At 49.0% G+C, this 27,843-nt stretch overlaps 1 protein-coding gene across 9 annotated transcripts in view; it reads left to right on the top strand.

Annotated features, from left to right (window-relative positions):
- The first annotated feature begins 2,277 nt into the window (after positions 1–2,277).
- Positions 2,278–27,843, top strand: part of HVCN1 (hydrogen voltage gated channel 1) — a 37,812-nt gene continuing 12,246 nt past the window's right edge. Inside the window, exons 1-4 of one of the 9 annotated variants that reach the window (XM_047826693.1) lie at positions 3,113–3,139; positions 3,568–3,633; positions 9,257–9,296; positions 9,919–10,068. In XM_047826693.1, coding sequence (XP_047682649.1) covers positions 10,015–10,068 — 54 coding nt within the window. In that variant the 5' untranslated portion in view covers positions 3,113–3,139; positions 3,568–3,633; positions 9,257–9,296; positions 9,919–10,014. Of the gene's footprint in view, positions 2,435–2,747; positions 3,026–3,098; positions 3,140–3,173; positions 3,538–3,567; positions 3,634–9,256; positions 9,297–9,918; positions 10,069–13,485; positions 15,469–27,485; positions 27,535–27,843 lie in introns of those variants that run through there. The other 8 variants (XM_047826699.1, XM_047826698.1, XM_047826697.1 and 5 more) reach the window with 8 other exon arrangements.

The following is a 27,843-nucleotide window of genomic DNA, read 5'->3' as shown; positions in this document are numbered from 1 at the left end:
TGCATAGTATAGAATACATTCCATGACAAAAGACCCATTGTCTTGAAATGCAGCTATTGAATTATTTTTTTAAATGTGATAAATATATGAAGTTATTTGCTAACACAATAAACTATGAGAACTAACAGCTGGTTTAGTTACTTCAGTAATTTTGCAGTAGTGGTGAAGGGTAAGTTATATTTTAAGGTGTCTAACTATCTTGTGATTTGGAGACATCTGTGATCTCGATGGATGACAAAATCGTGGGTACTGCTAATACAAGTGTGATCTGTTACCTATATTCATAATGGAAGGAAATTGCTCAATTTCAGTTAGAGGTTATTGAAAATAAAGTAATTTTTTCCCATCCTAGAATACTAGCCTCTTAGACCCTTTGGAGCATAGAGGAATGTGCCCCACTCTTGCCTCCCCAACTCAAATGGGAGCTCTCCGAGGACAAAGCTGTTCCTTCATCTTATATTAAGTGTCTAGAAAGGGCCTGCCTGCCACACGGTGGGCATCCAACACCACTCTGTTGAGTCTCTTGGATTTCTAGGTAGACAATCACATAGATTGCAGACCAGAGGTTTTCAATCTTTGTCCTTCTCGTCTCCTCTCTTGTCTCGCTGCATTAGCTGGGGTCCCGGTACAATGTTGAATAGAAGCACTGACGGTGGGCACCCTTATCTTACTATGCTCAGTATTCACTTATTAATTTATGCAGCAGAAATGTAGAGCACCTACGATGAGCCAAACTCTGAGCTGGGGATAAAGATGTAACAAAATGGACATCTTTTCCTGTCCAACCGAGAAGATTGAGTAATAGAGGCATTTCTGTGGACAGAAATCTTGAGAACTTTACTAAATTCTCCAGACTTGCCGACCTGCTGTCTCAGGATCCTGATTCCTAAAAGGTATGGAAATAAGTCCCTGCTGGTGCTCCCAGTCTCCAGAGCCTAGGTAAGGCTGGCAGCTGCGGGCTTCCCCAGGCCCCCTGCAGAGCTGGGCCAGGAGGCAGCACCCGGGAGGGATGGAGGGATAATGAGAGATGTCTCCAGCAGGGGTCAGCCAGAAGATCAAGCCTGGGGCGAGGTTTGAGCCTTGGCTTCCCCGGGCCTGTTGAGGCCACCACCTGTCTGCACTTTGCTTGTAACTATAGGCAGGACCAATTGTTAAAGCCTATGGAAAGAGGATTGCAGCTTCCAGGTGGGCAGTAAGGTGGGGAGATACCTGATACCTGTTCTCTCCACCTCTTCCCTTCCCAGACCCTGAGGGAGCGAATGCACAGACCAGTTTAGTGCACACATTCTTTCCATTCTGTCCAGCTGGCACTGGTAAGGGAGGGGCATTTTTAATAGAACAGAAGGTTGAGGGGCGCTTGGGTGGCTCAGTCGGTTAAGTGTCCGACTTCGGTTCAGGTCATGATCTCACTGTGAGTTTGAGCCCCGTGTTGGGCTCCGTGCTGACAAGAGCCTGGAGCCTGCTTTGGATTCTGGGTCTCCCTCTCTCTCTCTGCCCCTTTTCCACTCATTCTCTCTCTCTCTCTCTCTCTCTCTCTCTCTCTCTCTCTCTCTCTCTTGCTGTCTCTATCTCTGTGTCTCTCAAAAAATAAAGAAAAATTTTAAAAACTTAAAAAAAAAAAAAGAAAGAAAGAAGAAGGTTGAAGTTTAAAATGGACCAGACTATGGCTTAGGGACCAGAATAGGAATGTTGAAACAACAAAAATGTGACTGAGAAGTCAGATCAGACTGAGATGTTTTTAAGAAAGCCTACTTACTATCCAGCAAGAGGTTGGGGGCAGGATTGGGAAGAGCGGACTCAGTGGAAGCCAATGGAAACAATACCCCTGGGGATTACAGCCCCCCCCCCCCCATGTCCCCATTTTAAGCCCCAAGACCTGTGAATACAGTACCTGTTGAAAGGGTGTGATTAAGTCAAGGGTGTTGAGGATGAGCCCCATGTAATCAAGAGGGTCTTTTTAGGAGGGAAGGAGAAAGGTCAGATCTAGAGGATATGGGATGATGAAAACACAGGTCAAAGTGAAGCCACCACCTGGAAAAGGCAAGGAATGAGTTCCCCACTAGAGCCTCCAAAAGAAACACAGCCCTCCCAACACCTTGCTTGTAGCCCTATTAAGACCATTTGGACCACTGACCTCCACAGCTGTTAAGATAACAAATTCGTGTTGTTTTAAGCCACTGGGTTTGTGGTAACCTGTTACAGCTGCAATGGGAAACTCCCAGAACTCCCAGGATTGAGACTCCTCCCACCCCCAATTAAACCAGAAGCAGGGAGGTGCGGGGGAGAGAGCTTCTGCCCAGAGGCGTTTGGGGCAAGTGGTCTTTTTTGGAAGACGGAAACTAACAAACCCATTCCAGAGCAGTGCCAGAATGAAGTGCGTGCAGAGTGCTGGGGAAGCCCTGGGCGGGGAGGGACGTTGGAGCTGCGCGGGAAGGTGAGTAGGAGTCAGCCTGGCCAGGGGGCTCAGCCTCCTGGCAGGAAGGCGCCCTCCTCCTTGCCAATACCAGCCCCCAGCAAGGACCCCTCGCCACTGCCAGACACAGCCCCCCCCCCCCCACGGGTGTCCCGACCACCTCAAGGTTGGCCATCCCCTGAGGGCATTCTGCCCACTCTCCAACCCCTACGTGGCAGATGCAATGCAGGGGACCCTCAAAGCCGCTCGGAGCCACCCCCAAGTAATGAGGGCAGGGGTGCTGCCAGAAGTCAGGCCCAGCTTCCCCGAGCGTGTGCGGTGGGGAGGGGAGCGTTTCCGCCCCCACTCCATCCCGCAGGAGGAAGGAAGTGGTTCCCTCCTCCCACCCCTTCCCTCAGGCTCGCCTGGGACAGGATTCTCGTGATTCGCGATTGGCTTCCACGGGCGGACCTTTGTCCATCCGCGGGACCGCGAGAGTCCCAGGCTAGGCTCGGGGCTGCGGGGCGGGAGGCGGCCGGGTGGGGGACAAGCCGGAGACCACAGGGGAGACAGGCAGGCCAGGGCAAGGGGACTGAGACACAGGCGGGAGCCAGGGACCCAGACGCGAACCGGGTGAGAGGGCGGGCGGGTCGCGAGGAGGGGCGGGTCGGAAGGGGCGGGCGGGGCGGCCGGTGAGGGCGCAGAGTTCGCAGTCGCTGCGGTGGCCGCGGGCGGGAGGGGCGCAGGGTAAGTGCTCCGGCGCTGGGACGGGGGGCGCGCGGCCCCCATTCCGAGCCCTCCCAGCCGGCGCCCTCCGAGGAGCGGACCCTCATCCCCGTCGCCGCTCCCCCGCCAGCCTGCCTGGGACCCCGCCCCCAGTTGCCCTCTGTTCTAGCGTTTACCGGGGCGGACGGTCATTCCCCGGGGGACCCCTCCCCCAGCCCTTGTCCAGAGGGTACTAGAGTCAGGTGGGGGGGGGGGCAGGAGACAGTATGCCACGCGACATGGGAGGGAAGTCCCTCTTGGCCTCAGTTACCTCCCCTTGAAAAACGGGAGCCTTGATAAGAACTGCCCTTTTGCACGGCGTGCTTAACGTGGGGACAGGTGCCTTCATTCATCACACGCTGAGCGCAGCAACAGGTGAGGTAAGTACCCTCCTTGTCTCCCTCTCACAGGTGAAGAAACCGACACTCGGGCCAAGCCACCCCGCCAAAGGAGGCAGAGCCAGAACTCACCCCCAGGTCCGTGTGAACCCCTAAATCCTTTTATTCCTCGTCCTTGCCTCTCGCTGCCCCGCCAGGGAGACTGCAGAGAGAGAAGGGGTGGTAAACGTAGTACTGGGGACCCCGGGGGGAGGCTGAAATGAGGGAACCTCCAGGGCAGCAAATCCTTCACCTGGAAATACTGGAAACACTCACCTCTTGGGGCAGGGTGTGCTGAGGAACAAGAAGGGTAGGCTGGGGACAGGCTAAACTCCAGGACACGGAGGTACAGCCAGCCCCCTGCAGGAACTCGGAGACCTTTACCCCCCACCCCTCCACGCCCCCAGCCCCGCGCCTCTGCTGAGTGCAGGGGCTCCTGCAGGCTTCGCCATGGGACTCCACCTCTCCATGCCTCAGTGCCCTCGACCGTTCCGTGGGGTTGAGCATGGTACTTCCCTCACAGGAGTGCTGAGAGTTAAGTGACATGGTTGGTATAAAAGCTTAGCCCAGCCTCTGGCCCAAGGTTGCTACCCGAGCTGTGTCCCCCTCCAGCCTCACCCGCCCCTCTGAAAGCACTCCTCTGTCCTGGACACCTTTAACCTAAGGTCAGTCAGGGCCACCTGAGACCTGCAGTGTTTCTGGAAAGGCCCAGCATCGGCTGGAAGCTTCTGATAAGACGAAAGCTGGCAGTGGTAACTTCTCACCCTCCGAGTACCTGGGGGGAAGTAGGGGCAGGGTTTTGAAAATCTTTGGGCTGAGGCTCGCACAATTCCAGAGTTGCTCTGCAGCCCCCAAGCCCTCCCCATCCCTGGTTTAGAGTGAAGGAGGAAGTCCAGAGTGTTCTTGCCCCAAAACCTGGTCTTCATCTCCTCTCCAGCATGTAAGCCGGCAGCAGGTTCTACTTCTCGGCATGTTCTGAATCCGGCCATTGCTCTGCATCCCCATATCGTTCACCTCTTCTTGGCCTCCCTGCCACCACTCTTGACCCCCAAATGTTCAGAGTTGTTTACCACGCCCTCTGTGAGATCAGACCCTTGTCTCCTGCCACCGCCCCCTTACTGCAGCCACACTGACCTCTTTCTTCCTTGGACTTGCTGAAGGTTTTTCTGTGTTTTTCTGTGGGTTTTTTTTTTTTTGGGTTTTTTTTTTTGGTTTTTTTTTTTTGGTTTTTTTTTGCCCTCTGAGGGCCTGTGCACATGGTCTTCCAGCCATTTTCTTGTGACTTAACCTCTCTGCAATTCAGGGACCACTATGCAAGTCTCCTACTCAAGTCTTCCCCCACTACTCCACCTGCAGGAGCCACGCTGGCCTGGTCCCTTCTTGCATTACTGTCTTTCCTTCTTCGCATGCTTAGTCTTGGGTGGTGTTACCTTGCTTATGTGTTTCCCTGGTTCCTTGTCTGTCCATCCAGCTGAAGTATCAGTCTGTCCGGGCCATGGCCTTTATCTTCTTGGCTTTGGATTCCCCGGAACTCAGCACAGCGCTTGGCACATAGTGAATGTTCCAATTATATTGTACAATTGCAAGCAAGTGTGTGCAACCATTCAGGGTTCTACTTCTCATTACTTAACAGAATTCTTTCTGTATTTCGACATGACACCCCAGAGTTGTCATTGCTTCTGTCAGCCCATAGCCTTTCTCAGCTTTTCTCAAAAGCGGGGCTTGTGGGGTCTTTCCAGCTTCTAGGCATCATATCCAGCTTGTCCACACTGTACATGTTTTTTGCTATCAAATTATTTCTTTGAGATAATAGTTCCCAAACTGTTGTGTTCAAGTCAAGAGTATGATTATTTTGTTTTTATTTATTTTTTTTTAATTTTTTTTTCAACGTTTATTTATTTTTGGGACAGAGAGAGACAGAGCATGAACGGGGAAGGGGCAGAGAGAGAGGGAGACACAGAATCGGAAACAGGCTCCAGGCTCTGAGCCATCAGCCCAGAGCCCAACGCAGGGCTCGAACTCACAGATCGCGAGATCGTGACCTGGCTGAAGTCGGACGCCTAACCGACTGCGCCACCCAGGCGCCCCAAGAGTATGATTATTTTGAAGGCACTTGCCACTTATCACCAGATGGCTGTTGAGGAAAAACTATGCCTGGCAATGTGTGCAAGTTTCCCTACAGCCCCACAAGCATTGAGTTTTATCACTTTTGTCTGTTTTAATGGGCAGTTCGTAGTAGGTTGAAATTTTCTGTTGCTTGAATTAGTGAACCTGGGATTTTTTTTTTTTAATATATGTGCTAGTTCTCTTTCCTGTCTTGTGAAGGAAGGAAATCTCCAGGCGCCTTAACTGCCCCCTTCACCTTGTGCTAATGGTTCCATTTCAGCCCATCTCCTGAGAGCAGGTCGAGGGACACAAGGGGCTAGAACAGGAACACACTGAGCTGAACTCTGCTGGTTACAGAAGCTGTTCTGTCAGTCAACCAGCAAGAAATTCTCCAAGAGTCCCTTATGCCCCCAGCATGGTACTAAGGAGAAGAACTTTTTTTTCTAAGTCTATGTGAATATTTTTTTTTCAGAATGATCATTTTTCCCCCCAATTATAAAATCACACAGTGTGCAGTGTTATTGGAACATTGGGGCAGGAAAAGATGGGGAAATAATCTAAACACTGATCACTAGTGGGACTACATACATTTCTACAGGGAAGTCTTGGGCTGTCATTCCAAGGAGTGCACTTGATTTAGCACACATCGATCTAGGACAATCTGAAACACTGTATTATTTTCCTATGGCTGCTGTAACAAGTCACCACACATTTGACTCTTCAAACAACATAAATTTATTACCTTGCAGTGCTGAGGGCATCAGATGTACAAAATCAATCCATTGGGTCCAAATCAAGGCCTTGGCGGGGCCGCATTCCTTTTGGAGGCTCTAAAGGAGTATCTGTTTCTTTGCAACTTTTAGAGGCTGTCTGCATTCCTTGGATTGCAATCCCTTCCCTCTATCTTCAAAGCCAGTTGCATAACATCCTCAAATCCCTGGCTCCAACTTCTGGGTCTGTACTCACCTGTCCTTCTGTGTCTGATTCTCCTGCTCTATTCTATTCATAAAGACCCTTCTGATTACATCGGACCCACCTGGATGTGGATAATCCCCGTCTTGGGATCCTTAATGTAATCATATCTGCAAAGTCCCTTTTGCCATGTAAAGTGACATATTCACAGGTTCTGGGGATTAGGACATGTATATCTTTGGGGGTGGGTCATCACTGAGCCTGCCACACCCTAAACGGAAATAAGCAAGATTCACGCAGTATGCGTGGGCTCACATTTGTTTAAGTTTTAAAAAAAGAGTAAATACGGGTGTGTTGGTGAAGGCCTAGAACACCACTGAAGGCCACAAAGGAGACTGGTAAGAGTGGCTGCTTCTGGGGGCATCTGGATGGTTTAGTCAGTTGAGTCTGTGAGCGCAGAGCCTGCTTCAGATCTTCTGTCCCCCTCTCTGCCCCTCCCCTACTTGCGCTCTCCCAACAATTAAAAAAAAAAAAAAAAAAAGTGGCTGCCTCTGGGGAGAATGGGTAGAAAGGAGGCTTTTTTTTTGTCATATATTTTTTTGTGTTCTTTCGCTTTTTAAAGTTTATTTTGAGAGGGCGAGCAAGGGAGAGGGAGAGAGAGAATCCCAAGAAATCAAGAGTTGGATGCTCAACCGACTGAGCTGTCCAGGCGTTCCTATTTCCCTTTGGTATGTGTATATGTCACCTACATTAAAAATAAAAATTTTTAATGTTTCATTTTTTTTTCAACGTTTATTTATTTTTGGGACAGAGAGAGACAGAGCATGAACGGGGGAGGGGCAGAGAGAGAGGGAGACACAGAATCGGAAACAGGCTCCAGGCTCTGAGCCATCAGCCCAGAGCCCGACGCGGGGCTCGAACTCACGGACCGCGAGATCGTGACCTGGCTGAAGTCGGACGCTTAACCGACCGCGCCACCCAGGCGCCCCAATGTTTGCTTCATTTTGAGAGAGTGCACGTGAGTGGGGGGGGGGGGAGCAGAGAGAGAAGGAGACCCCGAATCCAAAGCAGGCTCCAGGCTCTGTGCTTCCAGCACAGAGCCCACTATAGGGCTCGAACTCAACAAACCATGAGATCATGACCTGAGCCAAAAAGTCAGCTTAACTGCCTGAGCCACCCAGATGCCCAGAAAGAAATTTTAAGAAGTAACACAAACTCACTAAGAGTTCAGACCTTCTAGAAGTCAGTAGAAGGAAAATACCCACACTCCCTTTTTGTCCAGCAATAACCACTGTAAAGAGTTTGGCTATATTCTTGCAGATGTATTTTTTAAAATGCATGCGTAGGGGCACCTGGGTGGCTCAGGCAGTTAAGTGTCTGACTCTTGATTTCAGCTCAGGCCATGATCTCATGGTTCATGGGATCAAGCCCTGCATTGGGCTCTGCGCTGACAGCACAGAACCTGCTTGGGATTTTGTCTCCCTCTCTCTCTCTGCTCCTCCCCTGCATTTGCTCGTGCTCGCTCTCTCTCTCTCTCTCTCTCTCTCTCATAAGTAATAATAAAAATGCATATGTAATTTTTCATGTAGATGGAGTCATACTGTATACACTATGCTGTAATATGAATTTTTAAAAAATGTTTATTTTGAGAACACTTGTGCACGTGAGAGTACGAGAGGGGCAGGAGAGAGAGGGAGAGAGAGAATCTGACAGAGCAGAGACCTCTGGGGCTCCATCCCACAAACAGTGAGATCATGACCCAAGCGGAGATTAAGAGTTGAATGCTCAACCAACTGAGCCACCCAGACTCCCCTGAATTTGTTTTTATCTTACTATATTATTCACCTCTTTCCTTATCTGCATATTAAGATTTAACAACACTAGCATTTGCCACTGCTCAGATGTACCCTGACTTAACCAGAACCTCATTGGTGGATATATAGATACTTTGTTGCTTTCCAAGGCATTCCCAGCACTGGGAATGTCTGTGTGTCCTCCTCGTCTTTTTTTTTTTTTTTTTTTTTTTTAAGTGTAAACTGAAGTGAAAGTCACATAACATGAAATTAACCATTTTACGATTTGGTGAACATTTAGCAAACGATCCCATGACATTTAGTGCATTCCCAATATCATGCAACCGTCACCTCTATCCAGTTCCAGAACATTTTCATCAAATCAAAAAGAAACCCTGCACCCTAAACAGTCACCCTCTGCCCCCCATCACCCTACTCCCGGCAGCCACCAATCTTTCTGTCTCTGTGGATTTGCGTGTTCTGGGTATTACAGATCAGTGGAATCATGTAATGTGTGATGTTTTGTTTGTGGTTTATTTGATTTAGTATAAATCACTCATGTTGTAGCATGGATCAGTACTTGATTTCTTTTTATGACTGGATAACATTCCATTGTATGGATATGACATCTTTGATATATCCGTTCCTCCCTTAATGGATACTTGGGTTATTTCCACCTTTTGGCAGTGACTGTTTGTGTACATGTATTTGTTTGAGTGCCTGTTTTCAATTCCTTTGGGTATATGCCAAGGATGTGCATCCTTCCACATACACTTTGAGCTTTACGCTATTTTCAGAGGCTGTTAACGTAAGCAAGTTAAAAATAATTTGTAACAAAGTGTTGCAAAGCACATACTAAGATAAAGGAGAGCAGAATGTCAGATCCAGACAAATGTTTTCTTACTTTCCAGATCCAGAGAGGACAGGAAAATGGCCACCTGGGATGAAAAGGTAAATTAATTCTGGCAGACCAGCAGCATTAAAGGACTTCCTGGCATTGAAGACAGTTCTGCTTGGTGTTACAAACAAGATAAAAGGAAAACACCTGTTTGGGGTGTTTCTGCCTTACCAAAGTGTTTCGTCACAAAGGTGAAAACTGTAGCAGGAAGTCACAAACCTCAAGATGGCCTAATAACCTGAATCAGACCATTCAAACACCACCTCTGCATTTTTTAAAATGTTTCTTTATTTTTGAGAGAGCGCATGTGTGCAAGCAGGGGAGGGGCAGAGAGAGAGGAAGAGAGAAGGATCTCAAGCAGGATGCACGCTGTTAGCACAGAGCCCGACACGGGGCTCAAACTCACGAACTGTGAGATCGTGACCTGATCTGAAGTCAGACGCTTAACCGACTGAGCCACCCAGACACCCCTCACCTCTGCATTTTAATAACCATGTGTCATAGGCCAAGACTTTCACCTCCCTGAGTCTCTGTGTCCTTATCTGGAAAAGGGAGCTAAAATTACCCTTGTTCCTGAAGGTTGGGAGGAGTTGAAGAGACCGTGGTCTCAGAATGCTAGGCTGATACTGAGCCCATACGGGGCTTTTCCCTACTGCCCATTTTACCATTTTACAGATAAAGACACTTGGACAAGATCACACAGGTAGGAAGTGGCCGAAGTAGGATTTTACCCTGGCCTCTCTCCAGAGAGAATGCTTTGCTTCCTGTGGCATGAGACCATCCCAAGCAGAGCCGTTAAACCCTGTTCTTGACATCTGGATGCAGGTTTGTTGGGTTTGAGGGGACATCAGTTGTGAATAGTGAGGACAAGGCAGACGGGAAATGTTGGCTTCCGTTTCACCTGTTCACTAGGAGGTTCTGGGGGTCTGGCCAGGTAGAGCCATCAGGGCAGTGTTAGAAGCTCAGGGTGGCAGCAGGGTGAGGAGGGCGGGGTCCAAGAAGCAGGGCCATGGGATGATAATGATGAGCATCCTGTAGCTCATCAAATCGATGACCCCTTTAACTGTAAGAGTCCTTCGGATTTTAGGTCTGTTAACAGTGTGGTGGGGTAAATGGCCAGTGGATGCCACCAACTCTGATTTCAGAAATGTTGAAATCTGGGGAAGAATCTGGGGACATGTTTGTCTTTGAATTAATGAACTAAGGTGCAGAAGTTGTAATAATAACACAAGCAATGTCTCTGGAGCACTCACTGCTGTGCCAGGCATGTGCTAAGGGCTTTCTGTGTATTGGATTATTTAATGCTCACAACAGCCCTGTGCGCTAAGTACTATTCTTTCCCTTATCTTCCAGGTAGGGAAATTGAAGCCCAGCAAGGTTTAGCAATTTGCTCAAGGTCACACAGCTGGCAAGGGGTTCAAACCCACGCTGCCTGGCTTCCATGTCCTGATTACTGACTAGTGATTGTGCCCTGTCTGCTTTTCAGACACAGTCTAGCCCAAAGACAGGTTAGGTCTCCAGAAGGAAGAGCCCAAGGAAGAGCTCACCCCTGGCAGGAAGGGAGCCAGGAGTGGGGAGCACAGGGGCAGCATCGGCTCTCTGGGGAGGATTCCTTCCCTCATTCATTCAGCCACAAATGTTGATATCAACACCAGCCATGTCCTGGAACCAACTACAGCTCTCAGGCCATAGCTACCAAACTGAAGGCATTGGTCTCTGCCTGCCGGTGACTTCCTCTCTAGCTGCGAGACCGGTCTCAAGTCACAAAACTGAATGTGTGAAGGTGCACATGGGGTGAGCAGTAAAGGAGAAGCCATGGTTAATGTGGGCCCCTCACAAGGGCCACTGAGACCTTCAGACCTTCTGATCAGATCAGAGGGCTCCCCGACCTGACACCTGTGGGGCCTGAGGAGGAAACCAGGTAGAGGATGAAGACCGTGAGTCTTGGCAGAGGAAGCAACCTATGCCACGGCCAGAAGGTGGATGGCCAGGGTAGGGCAGCATGGTGGGGGGCCAGGACGTGCTCAATCTGAAGAGACAAGGCCAGGCAGGGCCCAGGGGACACTGAAGGTTCTGGTGGTGGTGCTAGGAACAGTGGGCAGGCCACTGATAGGCAGGGCAGCCCCCGATCAGGCCTGGACTTCGAAAAGCCTCTCTGGTGTCCTGTGGAGATGGGTGGAAATGCCAGAAAGCACATGGGGGGCAAGCAAGGTGGGAGCCCTCCTGCAGGGGAGCAGGGAGCGAGGCGCTGGCACAGGAGAGAAGCGAGCAGTTGGGAGGGATTTACGAGTTCGGTGCCCAGAATCTGGGGAGGATGACACGGAACGTGGGGCTCATGTTCAGAGGAGGAAGACCCCTTTCCTTTGGAGGGTCGTGGAGGGTTCTACAGAAAAGGCAACCTTTGAGCTGGGCCTTGGGATTTGAACTTACAGGATCCAAGAGAAGGGCATTTCCAGCAGAGGGAACAGCATGGAGAAAGGCCTGGAGGCAGGCTCATGTAAAGTTCTACAGAGCAGAGGGGAGTTGAGGGGTGAGGTGATGGTGAAGGTTCCTGTATGCCCGGCTGAGGAATCTGCACTTTGACCATGGAGAACCCTAGTTCTGGAGCAGATTACCTTCCGGTCTGGGAGGCGCTAGCTTCCCCCCTGTGCAAGCCAGCCTTGGGTTGCTCCGTGGCTCCAGCGGGTCAGCCCCAGGGAGAGCAGCTCAGGGCCGGACAGCCTGGGTTCCAGTGCTACATCTGCCCCTTGTGGGCTGTGTGACCAGCTTCCAAGCCACCCTGAGCTTGGGACGTATTAAATCAGGCAAACCAAAAGAGCATGTGGAAATGCTCAGTGCTGGTTATGGAACCAGCCCATGTTGTTCTGGACAAAATTCGATAGTGTATGTTGAGCATCATGAAAATGTTCCTAATCAAACGTGGGCGTCTCACTTAAGAGGAGATAACCCACGAAAAGAAAACTGACTGACAGCACCGTATTTCTTGTCACATGAGGTACCGTTGATTATAGATGCGCCATTATTTTATATATCACAAAGAACATAATACTGTCATTTACTGTGACCTTATGTTGCATAATGTTAACACTGGTCAGTTGTGAGACATTCAGATTTCGAGAGTGTCAAAATATAAGGAAATGTGGCCTTTGAATTGGTGATAAAGGTGCTAAAAATGAACAATCAGTAAATGCAATAGTGAGAGCATTAACTTCTTGGTGAAGTTTCTTGGCCATTAAAACATACATCTGCGGCGCCCGGGTGGCTCAGTCAGTTAAGCCACTGGCTCTTGATTTCAGCTCAGGTCACGCACGATCTTACAGTTGTGGGATCTAGCCCGGCGTCAGGCTTTAGCTGGGTGTGGTACCTTCTTAAGATTCTCTTTTGTCTGTCTCTTTCTCTGCCCTGCACACACTCGCTCACTCTCTTTAAAAAAAAAAGGGGGGGGGGGGTTGGGGGACCAAAAATCTAGTGGGAAAAATAACATGAGATTGTGTGTGGTCTTTGATTACAATTGTAAAAGAGACCTTAGGTGGATGATAAGTCTGTTGTATTAGGAGTATCATGAATTTCTTCCTTTTGCTCATGTTGTCACGATGCTGAAAGAAATAGATCTAGAATAAAGGTCTGTTCGTTGGGGTGAATGACAGCAGGTAAAGTGGGGGTGGGGAGTGTCCAGGGGAGTCTGAATGAAACCAGGGAGCTGGTGGGGTGGGGTGAGGGTCGAAGGCACAGAAGCACAGGATAGAGATGAGGAACCAAGGAGACATGCTGGGGGGAGGGCGATGACAACAGTTGTTGTGGGGGGAATGACCCCTGAGAGGGGGGACACAGGAGCCTTTTTGTCATGCCACAGAGGCCAGTACAAGGGCTGGAGCTGGGGAAGATTGGGCCAGGATCACTTGTAGCACCTGAGCCTCTATTGATTCAGAGAACAAGTTCCTTTTAGTAATTTATTCTTGTGCAGTTAATTGGGTTTGTTTTTCTTTCTTGAGTTTATTTTGAGAGAGAGAGAAAGGGGGGGGGGAGGGGAAGAGAGGGAGAATCCCAAGCAGGCTCCGCACTGTCAGCACAGAGCCCAATGTGGGGTTCGAACCCACAAACCATGAGATCATGACTTCAGTTGAAGTTGGACGCTTAACTGACTGAACCACCCAGGCACCTCAGTTGTGGGTTTTTTTGTTTTGTTTTAATTTTCAAGTTAGTTAACATACAGTGTAGTCTTGGCCTCAGGAGTAGAACCCAGTGATTCGTCCCAGTGAGACACCCAGTGCTCATCCCAACAAGTGCCCTCCTTAATGCCCGTCACCCATTTAACCCACGCCTCAACTGTGTTTTTAAAAAAATGTTGTCATGGAAATGCTTTTACCAGCTCTTTATTGTCCGGCTGCCCTAGTGTTTGAGGGGAAGATGATGGTGTTGCAGGAGAAACTGGCGGGGGTTTTAGCCCTGGTTCAGAGAGAGGGGCCGTGGACTCTGCCCCTTGCCACCACCCTGCAACTCAGAGTTCCTCTTCTGTGAAATGGGAACGGAAACACTCCGTCTACAGTGGTGGGGCTCAAAGAAGCTCGTGCGTGAGAAGCACTGAGCAGGGCCGCACAGACTCAACCCACGGGAGCTGTTCCCTGGGTCATGAGGACGAGCTGGGTTTTCAACCAGCAGCAGCTGACCTCCTCTTCCTCTCAGGGGATTGTGTGTCGCCAGCCACCCGGGGCACCTGGGAGCCAGGGTGCTTAGAAATCACTATAGCCCTTTGCTCATTTCTCATGAGCTGGAGGCGCCAGGTTTATTTATGTGCCCGTTCTCAACTTTGGCTGCAGATGGGAGATCCCAACACCCAGGCCACCCCCAGACCAATCACAATCTTGGGGCCCGAGACCCAGGTATTGGGTTTTTTGGTCTTTTGGTTTTGGTTTTTAAAGCTTCCAGGTGGTTCCAAAGTGCAGCCAGGGCTGAGAGCCACTGGTTAGACTGTGGCGGGGTAGGGCCTCTCTCCGTGGGCTACTTCACAGTGAGGCGGGGTAGAGCGTGCTCTGTTCCAGGGCCAAAGCATTGCTAAGATGTTGGAGCCGGAAATTCCCTGGATGCCTCGGTCTCACATTGGTGATAGGTCTTCATTTCTGGCTGAAAAACGGTTTGTTTGTTTGTTTTCTTTCTATGCTTTCATTTTCTTATGTTTTTGTAAACAACCTGACTTCTGCTTCCCAGTGGACATGGCTGACGTCACACACTTTAGACGGGACTGTCTCCTCTCTGGCAATCCTCGTTTCCTTACCCCTGGGAAATAGACTGGGCACGTCCTCCCATATCTGCATCTTTAAAACTCAACCCGTTGGTGACTCCTGCAATCGGTCATTTAAGCAATGAACTAGAATAAAACGGAAAATACAAGAGTTCTCGCACTTAGAAACTTGAGTGTTGGTTGTGGAACACGTGTATGTATGTCAGAGTGTCCTAAAAGGCAGCATGTAAAGTGTATTTTTCTCACTGATAACACTCGGCTGAGCTCCCTGCACGGCCCTGAGCTCCTCACAGCTGTGAGCCTGGTCCAGGGCGGCGTTCAAGGAGGTTGTGCAAGAGGAAGGGGCTCTGGGCCAGGCAGCCTGCGTCTCACTCTCGCTGGCCGTGTGACCTGGGAAAAGTTGTTGGCTTCTCCGTTCCCAGTTTCCTCGCCTGTAGATGGAGATGTCTCCACTCCCCACCTCACGAGGCTGTTGCAATGTGTTATTAGAGGACTTTGTACGGAGCCCAGAAATGTCAGGTGCCCGGGAGGTAGTTGACGCTCACGGTGGCTCCTGCTACCGGATGTTATTGCCCGCATCATCTCCACCCAGCCTCACCCTCATCTTGCCAGGTTGGCGGACCACTCTGTCAAGACGGGAGGGATCCTGACCCCACAGGAAAAGGAGAGAAGTGTTGCAGCATTTCTGGGGGGATGTGGGCCACCGGTCGGGCTCATTGGCCCATAAGCAGCGGCCCCCGAAAGCCGGTCAGCCATCAGTGGTGGTTGTTTTTGCCAACCTCAGACTTCCTCCCCACCCTAGAGAAGGAAAAGCTGCCACGCTTATTTAAAGACTTCCCTGATTTTAAAAATAGGCATTCCTCAGAACACCAATCCCCGGGGGCTGGGGGCGCGGCCCTGGGGTAGGTGACCGTGCGCCTGGAGGCCCTCCCGCCTCCCTCCCGCCAGAGGAGAGGTTTGCTCCAGGGATTCATTCCACCATCCAGGTATGTTCAGTGGGGAACTGCCAGCTGCCAAGCGTGGAGGGCCCTCATGGTGGCTGACGGTCTCTAACAGAGGACTCGGTTCCTCCGGTGGGGACAGCGCGAAGTGACGTGTCCACTGGGAAGCCTGTTAGAGACTCGGGGCTCAAGGTTGCTGCTGGGGGCTGGTCAAGGAGGTACCTTCTGTACAGCACTTAGAAAATTCCAGGCTCCTTGAAGGAAAGCAAGTGTTCAACATAAACTGAATTGTGTAATCACACGGTCTGGGCCCACTGAGCTGTTCTTACCAGTAAATGGTGGAACCCTCCAGATGCCAACCAAGGACCAAGCAGGCCTTTTCTAAGAACAGCAGCCTCAAGCCTGTTCTGCACAGAGAGTGACGGGACTATGTTCTGAGAAGTGCTGTCTGGCCGCAGATAGAGTGCCAGAGAGTAGTGAAGAGCTGCCGTATCCTCCACGTGAGAGGTAGAGGTGGGGCCACGGTGGTGGCAGAGGGCCTAGTGCCGAGTGGGCCCTGGGGGTGGGGGAAGGAAGGTAGGCACTGGGGACAACTTCTCTGATCTTCCCTGAGTGTGTTTTCCGTGTTCTGGACCCGAAAACCAGAGACCCAGGTACCTGTCCGGGACTATCCGTTGACTGGTAGCATTTGCCTTGTTGCAGGGCCTCAGTTTCCCCATCTGCTAAAGGAGGGAAGACAGTATCTCAGAACCTGATTTCTACCTCTTAGAAAATCATCATTTTGTTGCTTTAAAAACAAATCGACTTTTTCTGCCATATTTTCCCCTTGTTTTATAAGGAACAAAGCTGGTAGACTTGAGTTCATTTTGCCGGCTTTATCAGTCACTGTTTGTTTTTAGGTATTTGTTCCATTCTTTTTTTTTTTTTTTTTTTTTTAAGAGTGAGTAGGAGAGAAGGGGTGGGGGGAGGGAGGGAGAGACAGACAGACAGACCATCTTAAGCAGGCTCCACGCTCAACATGGAGCTTGAAGCAGAGCTCAGTCCCACCACCTGGGATCAGGACCTGAGCCTAAATCAAGAGTCAGTCATTCAACCAGCTGAGGCACCCAGGCATCTGTTTTGATTTTCTTATTCAGGGATTTCGAAAGAGAGAGAGAGAGAGAGAGAGAGAGAGAGAGAGAGAGTGAGTGTGTGTGTGTGTGTGTGTGTGTGTGTGTGTGTGTGCGTGCGCGTGTGTGTGCGCGCGCGCGCGCGCGCGTTCATCCTCCTTCCCCCCTTACCCTCAATACTTCATTCACTACTCAATTCTCTGTAGGCGGGATCTCCCTCCAAGAATGGCTATTTCTTATGATTAAATCTAATAGAATAAAATTTGGAAGTTTCTTTTCACCCTCCAACCCAATTGAACTCCTTTCCCAGAGGGAACCATTTAGTTTGGGGTATTGATTTTGTCTGTTTTTAACAAAGGTGGCATTATATGATACAATCTGGTCCACAACGTGCTGCTTTTCACCTAGATTTCATATAGACCAAGAACACCTTTCTGTGTCAGCGCCTGCAGGTACACGGGCTTGCTGCCTTCTTAACAGCTGCCTAGTATTGTCTAGTGTGGGTCTCCCATAGCGTGTTTAATGATGGACTTTGAGGTCATTTCCAGGTTTGGGCTGTTGTAGCAGGACCTTAGGAAGCATCCATGTGCTAATGTGTGAGTCCCTTGTCATGTCAAAGGATAGGGACATTTTCAATTTTGACAGAAACCGGTTAAGGCTGATCCCCTCCTTCGCTCCCATGCCTGGCATATTGGAGCCGCTCAAACATCTTTTCGAAAGATCCCGCTGCCCTCCTCAGAAGGGCGTATCCGTTTACATGCCCCCGTCCCTTGCCTCTGTCATCCTGCCATGCCATGCGACTCTGAGCAGTTGGCCTCTCCTCCCCGCACCTCAGTTTCCCCTTCTGTGGATTGGAGAGCCTGCCCCTCCCTGCCCTGCCTCCCTCCCAGGATTGTGACAAGCATGAAGAGCCGAAGGGGGTGGAGGTGGCCTGTAAGCTGTGAGCAAAAGGAAGCCACTGCTGCCAGGACTGGCTGCAGAAACAGGCTTTTCCAAGTGGTTTGTGACCTCTGAAGGAGCCTGCTTTCTCCCGCTTTCTCCTTGGAGTCCGGGGTTGGGGTGTGGCCCACAAGATACAGGGAGGGGGCACACCATCCGTGGCCACCCGTCGTAGGCTGATTCGGGCACAGGCTCTGCATTAGCTTCCTGGATCTGCCGTGATGATAACCACACACTGGGTGGCTTAACACAGCAGAGACGCCTTCTCTCCGTTCTGAAGGCTCCTAGTCTAAAATCAAGGTGTTGGCAGGGTCGGTTCCTTCTGGAAGCGTTGAGGGAGCATCTGTTCCATGCCTTTCTCCCAGCTGCTGGTGGTTGCTGGCTGTCTGGCATCCTTGGCTGGTAGATGCAGCCTTCCGGTCTCTGCCTCCACCCTCACACGGCCCCTCCTCCTCTTGGAAGGACATCAGGGCCCACCCTAAATTCTGGATGATTTCATCTCAAGCCCCTTCACTAGTTAAACCTGCAAAGACCCATAGTCCAAGTAAGGTTATGTTCCGAGGTTCCAGGTGGACAGGAATTCGGGGGCAGCCACTGTTCAACCCCACTACACGGTCCTAGAAGGCAGATCTCCAGTCATTGGCTGCCTGCCTTTTTCTCAGCCGTGTGTTCTAAAACAAGGGCTCCGAGTCGTAACAGCCCAGGGGCAGATCGTGGCTCTGCCATTTCCTAAGTTGTGACTTGGGACAAGCCACCTTCTTCACTAAGACCCAAAATGATGGTCTTAACCTCAGAGGGTTGCTAGGAATAAAATTCAATAGCTCCTTTAAGGAACTTTAGTGGTATATTAATATAATAAAACAACATAATAGTAGATGTCACTGCTATTGTGTCTTATTGGAGTTTGGGGGCAGGAGATGTTGAATAATATGCAAATCAGGTCCCCAAAGTAGACTCTGGGAGGAAGCAGGGAAATGGGGACTTAAGGGACATTGGGAATCCCCTGAATTTCTTTTTTTTTTTTTAAGTGCCTTTTTCTGTGATTGTTGGATGACCATGAAATAGGGACTCCCCCTCCTATAGATGGCAGCTTCAACACCTGTAAAACTAAATGTTCACAAGAACATTTTTTTTCTCTGTCTCTTCTAGGTCTGTTTTTCTCATTTCTCCTCCCTCTCCCAGGTAGCAATCTTTTTGGTATGATACTTGACATGTGTAGAAAATAAGTAGGCGATACATTTACGTTTGAGGAGGTAGCTCCTGTGGTTTGCTGTTAATTCGTTTATTAAATAGTTTTCATACCCCTCCCTGCGAGAGCGGGGAAGAGTCTGCCCTCCCAGAGTTTGCAGACCAGGGCAGGACACAGACGATACTGAGATGGCACAGCACAAGTTAGCAAATGGTAAGACATGGAAACAGGAGGGACACTCACCCAGCAGGTGGCGGCTAAGGAAGACCTCCCTGGGGTGGTACAGTCTAGACACATCTGTAAAATCGTGTGCGACAGGCAAAAGATAATTCAGATAGCAGGCACAGGCATGTGGAGTTCTAGAGCAAGAGAGAGAGAGGTTTATTCTAGAACCACAACACATTGGGTGCAGCTGGGGTATGGCGGAGGCAGGGCACCTGTGGAGACCAAGAGAGCTTTGTGCCTTTGTTCTGAAGGCAGTGGTTGGCAGGAGGTAGGGTGGAGGACTAAAGGTCATGAGGGAGGAGGCAGGTGAGGCTAGGGACACAGCCAGGTTGTCGCCACAGAAGGGGGACCCTGGCCACCGCTGTGTGGAGAAAGGACCGGGCAGAAGGCCAAGTGAGCAAGGAGGCCAGTGCAGGTGTCTAGGCAAGAGGTGATGGCGGTTGCAAAGGGGAAGAGGGAGAAGATAAAGGGGCGTGAGCCATTTTTAGGAGGTCAGATTGCCAAGGCTCAAGGGAGAGAGAGGAGCCCAAGATGATCTTTGGCTCTTGGCTTGGGCAGCAGGGTGGGGATGATGCCATGCCTTAGGGGAACATGGAAGGAGCAGTGGATGGGGGGCAGGGAAGATAAATGGATTCAGTTCAGGTCACAGCAAACAGATGACCTGGCAGGATACCACACATCATGCTGGAGGCTGATTTGCACATGAGACTGATCTGCACGTGTTCTCAGTGTTGAGAGCCCAGGTGCGCTGAGACTGCCAAAGGGGGAGGCTGGCCCTGCACCGGCACAGGGTCAGTTTTGGGGTCTGGGGGACCTGGTGGCATGGGGGCAGGGACATGGAGGCTGAGGAGGGTGGCCGGACATGGGAGAAAAATCAAGAGGCAAGATTGTCAAACAGAACCGAGTCAACGGTGTGAGAGGATGCGGTCCAGTCCAGGTGGCAACCACAGTTGTGGGCTTTGCTCCAGGTGACCCTGGAGAGAGTAGTGTCAGGATATAAGGGGACGGCGAAGGTTAACGCAGGGGAGGTAGAGATGGGCGTGTCCAGTGCCAGGGACCCTACAAGTCTAGATTCCTGGCCTTGTCAGTGACAGAACTCAATCTAGCGTCAGCCTCAAAGGGAATCTGTCAGTTCGCGTGACTGCGAAGTCTGGGGGTTGCAGGGGCAGGCAGTGGGCCAGCGAGCAGAGAAGCGAACTGTCCCCGGCCGGGGATGATGTCCGAGGAGCAGAAATGAGAGTTTGCGCTGCTGAAGAGGAAGGATAGCAGGCGCTCACGGAGGGCTGCTCCAGGCCGGGCCCTGAGGCTGGTGCTCCGAGTAGCTCACTGAGTCAATCCTCCCATTTGCCTGGGCAGGGAGGAGGAAGCTGAGAGCCCCAAGTGGGTGGTGAAAAGTTGCCGAAGCCCACAGCATTTTCATGATCAGCTATATCTTTGACCTTTTCTGAAACTCCTCTGCTTTTGGTATGTCATATTTTTGACTTAAAACCAGAGTTGTTTTCTGCTCTGCTGGGTGCCATAAATATTTTCATCCCAAATTACAGAAAGTTGCTTTTTACTGGTCACAAGGTTTCAGAAAGAAAAATTCCCTCTCCTGTAAAATATAAATGTGGTTTTTACAAAGCACCCCAAGGCTCCCATCATGCTGAGAAAACCAGCCCAGGAGGCTTCCGTCTGCCAGGTGAGGCGTTTTAGGGGAGAATTATGGCCAGTAGCTGCCCAGAGGGCTTTGGGACAGCCATGGAGCTGGCCCTTGGCAACGGAGGGAGGGTCCAGCCTGAGACCGGCTACAGCCCAGCATGGAAGACAGTACCAGTGCCCTCAGCCAGCAGATGGTGGGCTTCTGCTCCCGGTCAGGTGTCACATGAGACTCTGGGGACACAGGCCTTGTGTTCATAGAGCTTAACTGCTAGTGTGGAAAGAGAAGTCATAAGTAAACGGCCATACACACAAAATTCTGATTAGATACTGTCATGAGGATCTCTCAAAAGAAAAGAATACACAGATTACAAACCTGAGAAGGGGTCTGATTTAGGTTTTAGGGGTCAAGGAGGGCCTCTCTGAAGAAGGGACATTTCAGCTGAGGCTCCAAGCTTGAGTGAAAGTGAGCCAAGCTCAGAGTTGGAAGAAGAGTAGTCCAGGTTGAGGTAAGATGCCATGTGAAGACCAGGTGTGGGGAGAATGCAGAGGGCTGGAGGGACAGAAGGGCCACAGGGCTGTGTATATAATAGGAAGGATCTTGGATTTTGTTTAAAAATTCTTTTATCTCTTTTTTTTCATTTATTTTTAATGTTTATTAAGAGAGACAGAGCATGAGTCGGGGAGGGGCAGAGAGAGGGAGACACAGAATCTGAAGCAGGCTCCAGGCTCTGTCAGCACAGAGCCTGATGTGGGGCTTGAACTCACAAACCATGAGATCATGACCTGAGCTGAAGTCAGATGCTTAACTGACTGAGCCACCCAGGCACCCCTGTTTTAAAAAAATTTTTTGTGTGCATTTTTTATTTATTTTTGAGAGACGGAGCACAAGTGGGGGAGGGGCAGAGAGAGAGGGAGACCCAGAACCCGAAGCAGGCTCCGGGCTCTGAGCTGTCAGCACAGAGCCCGACGTGGGGCTCGAACTCACAAACTGTGAGATCATGACCTGAGCTGAAGTCGGACACTTAACCGACTGAACCACCCAGGCGCTCCAAAAAATTTTTTAATGTTTATTTTTAAGAGATAAAGAGAGCAGGTTGGGGGGTAGGCAGAGAAAGAGGGAGACACAGCATCTGAATCAGGCTTCAGACTCTGAGCTGTCAGCACAGAGCCCGAAGACCTGAGTTGAGGTCAAACGCTTAACCGACTGAGCCACCCAGGCGCCCCTGGTGTTTATTTTGAGAGAGAATGTGAGCCAGGGAGGGGCAAAGAGAAAGAGAGAGAGAATACCAAGCAGGCTCCACACTGTCAGCACAGAGCCATATATGAGGCTCAGTCTCACAAACTGTGAGATCATGACCTGAGCCAAAATCAAGAGTAGATACCTAACCAAGTGAACCATCCAGGCACCCCAGGATCTTGGATTTTTATCCAAAAAACAGGGGACAGTGATAGGATCAGATACTATGATCAGAGGTGAGGGTTTATGAGGCCTGCTTGGGTTGCTGGTTGGAAAATGCACTGGAAGAACCAAGTCCAGGGAGAGAAATCTATAAGGAAACAGTTGCAATCTTTGGGATGAAGACTTGGACTGGGGAGGAGGAAGAAATGAACAGCATACGTGGGGAGATGAGAGCCAAACAGGCTCCAGGATTGTGGATGCGGAAAAAATCAGAAGGTTTACTCTCAGGTGGTCATAAGCTCTCCTTGGACCTCTTCTGTTTGAGGAAATCTCAAACTGGGAGCTCCTAAGGCACCCGAACCATATGGGAGACTGGGCAGAGGAGGCCACCTGGAATCAGAGAGGGGAGATCACCGTAGTTAATCCCTTTGGACTCTAACCTTTTCTGAGCTCGTGAAATCGTTTATGAAAAAAGTCTGAATATGCATCAAAGGTGTACTGTTGGAGAAAGATCATTTTATTTTACTTTGAAAAGTATAAAAATATAAAAGAATAAAAATACTATCGAGTACTTCTATAATCATCACCCTGAATTGACAGCTGTTAACATTCTGTCATACTTTCCTCAAATTTTTTTGTAATTTAAAAAGGTGTTCGGGGGCCCCTGGTGACTCAGTCGGTTGAGCATCTAACTCTTGCTTTTGGTCATGATCCCGGGGTCAGGGATCAATCCCCATATCAGGCTTCACTCTGAGCATGGAGTCTGCTTAAGTCTGTCTCCCTCCCTCTCTCCCTCTGCCCCCCCTCCCCCCCCTTCTCCCTCTCCCCACCTCCCTCTGCCCCTCTCCCCTGCTCGCTCAATTTCTAAAATAAAAAAATTTAAAGTAAAATAATAAAAAGATGTTTTTCAGAGAGCATTCGAGTGCTTTTTGAACCCTTCTGTTTTTAACCTTTATGACTCCCCGAGGGCAGCCACCATCATGAATTTGGTATCTCCTTCTAGTTCATTCATTTTTATGTTTGTCCTCCTAAGTGTTCGTTAAACTTCTTGGATCTACATGTTTATATTTTTCCGTCAAATTTGGAAATTTTTTCAGTCATTTTTTCTCCAAATATTTTTCTGCCCTAATCTCTCTCTCATCTTCTTTTGGGGCTGTAGGTACGTGCATATTAGACCACTTGATATTGTCCCTGAGGCTCTGGGTTTTTATCCCTACCTTTTTTCTCACCACATTTCTGCTTGATATTTTCTATTGCTCTGTCTTTAAATTCACTAATCTTTCATCCTGCGTTATCTAATCAGATTTGAGCCCATTTGAATTTTTTAAAAATAGTTTCCATTTCTCTATTAAGATTCTATATTTGGGGGCGCCTGGGTGGCTCAGTCGCTTAAGTGTCTGGCTTTTGATTTCAGCTCAGGTCATGATCTTGTAGTTCGTGAGATAGAGCCCTGTGTCAGGCTCTGTACTGACAGCTCAGAGCCTGCTTGGGATTCTCTCTCTGTCCCTCTCTCTCTCCCCCTTCCCTACTCTCACTTGCATGTGGGATTGTGCTCTCTCCCTCCTCTCTCAAAATAAACTGGAAAAAAAAGATTCTATATTTCTTCATTAAGCTCCTATTTTCTTTGAAATCCTTGAACATATTTATAATAGCTATTTATAAGTCTTTGTTGGCCAATTCTATTATCTCTGTCCATTTTGAGCTAATCTAATGTTTCTACTGGTTACGGGCCACATTTTTCTATAATTTTTTATTGTATGCTATCCATTTATTTATTTTTTTTAATTTTTTTTTTCAACGTTTATTTATTTTGGGGACAGAGAGAGACAGAGCATGAACGGGGGAGGGGCAGAGAGAGAGGGAGACACAGAATCGGAAACAGGCTCCAGGCTCCGAGCCATCAGCCCAGAGCCCGACGCAGGGCTCGAACTCACGGACCGCGAGATCGTGACCTGGGTGAAGTCGGACGCTTAACCGACTGCGCCACCCAGGCGCCCCAGTATGCTATCCATTTATAAATGCTGCCTTGTTGAGTGTATTTTGTTGTCCTCCCTAATAGAATCTGAGTTTTGTTCCAATAGGCAGTCAGTTTACCTGGGGATCTGCTTGATCTTTTCAAGGCTTCTTTTTAAGTGTATCTGGGACAGGTCTAAGGTAGTTCTTCCTACAGAACTAGATTATGACTACTATGACTACGTATAAGGCATGGCTTTTCTGGAATTTCTACAGAATGCCCCCAGGGTGTTCAGCAAGATTGGTACTAGGGATATTTGGAACTCACACATCTCCCAGCCCAGCATTGTATCATCTCTGGCAGCTTTTTAGCTGTTTACAATTCAGCCAAAGTTGGATTTTTGGAGCTCCTCCTCTGTAGAGCTTCCTTTCCTTGGGTATTTTGCCATGTAAATTCTTGAGGCTGGGGGGAGGGGGGGGAGAGGGGGAGAGGCCTTGAACTATAATCTTTGCTGCCACAGTCCAGAAAGTAATTCTAGGCAGAAAGCCAGGTGATTGTGGGGTTCACTTCATCTGTTTCTCTTCTCTCAGGGATCACAGTAAATTTCATGTGTTTTATCCAGTTTTACAGTTTTGTTTGTTTGTTTTTATGGCAAGAGGCCTAATCTGGTACTAGTTACTCTATCATGACCCGAAGCAGAAATCCCATTCTTTTGTATGCTTACACTCCCATTTTTTTTAATGTTTATTTTTGAGAGAGAGAGAGACAGAGTATGAACAGGGGAGGGGCAGAGAGAGAGGGAGACAGACAATCTGAAGCAGGCTCCAGGCTCTGAGCTGTCAGCTTAGAGCCCAACGCAGGGCTCAGATCCAAGAATTGCAAGATCATGACCTGAGCCCAAGTCAGACACTTAACCTACTGAGCCACCCAGGAGCCTCTACACTCCCATTTTTACACACTCCCAAAAACGCATATAGTAATATTTTGCATATATTTTTACATGTTTATATAAGTGGTTTATATTCATATTCTATATTTTTCTTTTAAACTCAACATGTTTTTAAAGACCTATCCACATTTGTGTATTCAGTCACTTAAACATTTGAGTGTTTTCAAGTGTGTATTAAGTGCAAGACACTGGGTATGTCATTTGCACAAGATGGAAAAAGTTCCACTTCCGTGGAGCTCAGAGTCTGGGAAGGTAGGAAGATAATACACAGACAGCCAGGTACACATATAATGTCACCGGTAAGCACAATAAAGGAAAGTGAAGCAGAGGAAGTGGACACAGTGCGAGTGGGCAAGAGCGACCAGACAAAGCCTCAGTGGAGGTGATATTTGAGTAGAAGCCTGACTAAGTGAAGGTGTGAGCCATGCAGATGTCTAGGGGAAGACAGTTCCCAGAAGAGGGCCTGAGTGTGATGAAAGAAGCATTTGAGAGTTTTAAGGAAGGGCATGAAGTGATGTCATTTATGTTTGAGAAAGTTCTTTCTCGCTGCTGTGCGGAGAATGGGTATGGGGAGGAGGTGGGAGGCTGCTGCAGTAATCTAGGCAAGAGATGGCAAGATATGGTGGGGAGAGGTGGTCTTCCTTGGGAAGTTAGCTTACAGGCAGTGCCAACAATTTGCTGTTAGGTAAGTATTGAATGAGGAAGAAGACATTTAAAGAATGATGCCAATGGTATTGGCCTAAGGAATTAGACAAATGGAATGCCATAAACTGAGATGGGGACTTTTGGGTGGCAAATGAATAATTCTGCCTTGAACTTGCTAGGTATAAGATAGCTCTCAGATAACTAAGGGTGATGCCCTTAGTTGAGATGGGGATTGGAGCTGGTGTTTATGTATAATCAGTGTACAGATGGCTTTTAATGCTGTGCCGCTAAATGAGAACCCCTAGGAACTGAGCGTGGAGAAGAGAGGTGATCATAGGCCTGAGCCCTAGGAATGTCAATTCTTAAATGTAAGGTCTTCCTCTTAGGGAATCCAGCAGAAGAGACTGGTAAGAAGTAATCATTGGGGTGGGAGGAAAACCAGGAGAATATGGAATCCCAGAAGCCAGTGAAACAAGTGTGTGAGGGAAGGAGTGACCTATTGTGTTCAGTGCTGCCAAGTGGGTATATGGACGTCATCAGAGACCTAGAGCCACGCGGTCCGTTCGTGTTAACTGCTGTATAGTATGCCATCGTGTGAATAGAAAAGGCTCATTCCTCTCTCTCCCACCATTTACATGAACATTTGCAGCAAACGTTCTTGAACATATCACTGATTTGAGCACATGTGGGGGGTTTCTCTTTGGAGTCTTTCTAGGGATGGAATCACTAGTTATTAAGGAAGATATACACCTCTTAAACTTGACAAAACATTGCCAGATTGTTTCCCAGAACAATGGTACCAGAGTCCATGCCTGTGCTCAGTGTTCAAGAGATGGCCCATTCCTCCACATCTTTGCCAACGTTTGCTGTTGCAGACTTTAGAATTCTTGCCACTCGCATTTTCCTGAGTACTAGCAAGGTGGTGGGTCTCTGCCACTTGGGTTTCCTTTCATGTGACCTGCCTGTTAATATCAGGCAGTTTTCAATGGAGTTGTCTTTTTTTTTTTTTTTAAGTTGTATGATTTCTTTATATATATTCTGGACACTAAACCTCCATTAAATACATTGCAAATAATGTGTGTGTCACACCCAGTCTGTGGTGTGTCTTAACTTGGTAGGGTTGTGGGTATGTGTGTGTATGTGATATAAAAGCTTTTTGCTTTTCTTGTCGATGATGTTTTTAGAGAGAGCACCATCAGGGAAGAGGGGCACAGGGAGAGAGAGAATCCCAAGCAGGCTTCACACACAGCATGGAGCCTGACACAGGGCTTGATCCCACACCCTGGGATCATGAACTGAGCTGCAATCAAGAGTTGGACACTCAACTGACTGAGACACCCAGGCACCCCAAAATAGATTTGAGTTTTGATGAATCAAATCTATGTGTTTGCTTTGTTTTGTGTCTTATTTAATCAACCTTTCCCTATTTGAAGGTCATAAAAACACTTGCCAATATTTTTTTTTCTAAGACTTTAAAAGTTTTTTTTTTTTTTAATTATAAATGTTATGGTTAATGCATTGGAGATTCTGTGTAGGGTGTGAGGTAGGGATCTTTTATGTTTGCTTCCTCTTGTGAAGGCCAGGTCTTCTGACCTCTCCAGCCTCTTCCCACTGATCTGCATTGCCACCACCATCACACACATTTCCTACAGGGGAATAGGTCTGGTTGGGGCTTTTTTTCCCTAATCCACTGATCATATTGCCCATTCTTGGACTCATGCCTAGAAGTTTTCATTATTGAACTTCATAAGAAACTTGCTATCTGGCAGGGCAAGCTGGGCAAAGGGAGGAGGATTGTTTTTTACTCTGAAGTCATTTGTCTTTAAACAGCTGTCCATAGTGTACTTAAAACAGCACTGGCCGAACTTGGGAAAAAGCTATTTGCCACTCACATATCAAGAACTAATCTGTGGCATAAAGAGGGGGGCCTCACTTTTCCGTGAAACTCTGGGTACTTTTACTTTTGACTTTCCACACCCTTGCCCCGCCAACTCTCACCTCCGGTTTTTCAGGTTGTGATGTCTCTGAACCATGGGGCCACTCTTCCGGTATTTACACGTGGTGGGTATTTTGTGACTGAGCTGTGGTACCAATTTCATTGGTTATTGCCAACCAGACCATAGTGACAGGCCTGACGGGTTCTGGGGTTTCCTGTTGCCTCATCGGCACTGAGACCCCGGATTCCAAAAATAAAAGCACAAGAAACCACCGTGACCTCACGGTCTCTGCTTGCACGGTCCTCTGAACGCCAGGGCTGTTTCCCCCCCCCCCCCGTCGGCCTGGTCTGGCCTGGACCCTGCTCCCTGCCAGAGCAACGTGGGGTCTGAGTGGCCTGGACAGGCTCTGAGGGCCGTTTCCCCCACCTGAGAA

Source organism: Prionailurus viverrinus, chromosome D3, assembly GCF_022837055.1.
Source record: "Prionailurus viverrinus isolate Anna chromosome D3, UM_Priviv_1.0, whole genome shotgun sequence".
NCBI classification, from domain to species: Eukaryota; Metazoa; Chordata; class Mammalia; order Carnivora; family Felidae; genus Prionailurus; species Prionailurus viverrinus.
The sequence above is the reverse complement of the archived record's forward strand: the minus strand, read 5'-3'. Positions and strand labels throughout refer to the sequence as shown.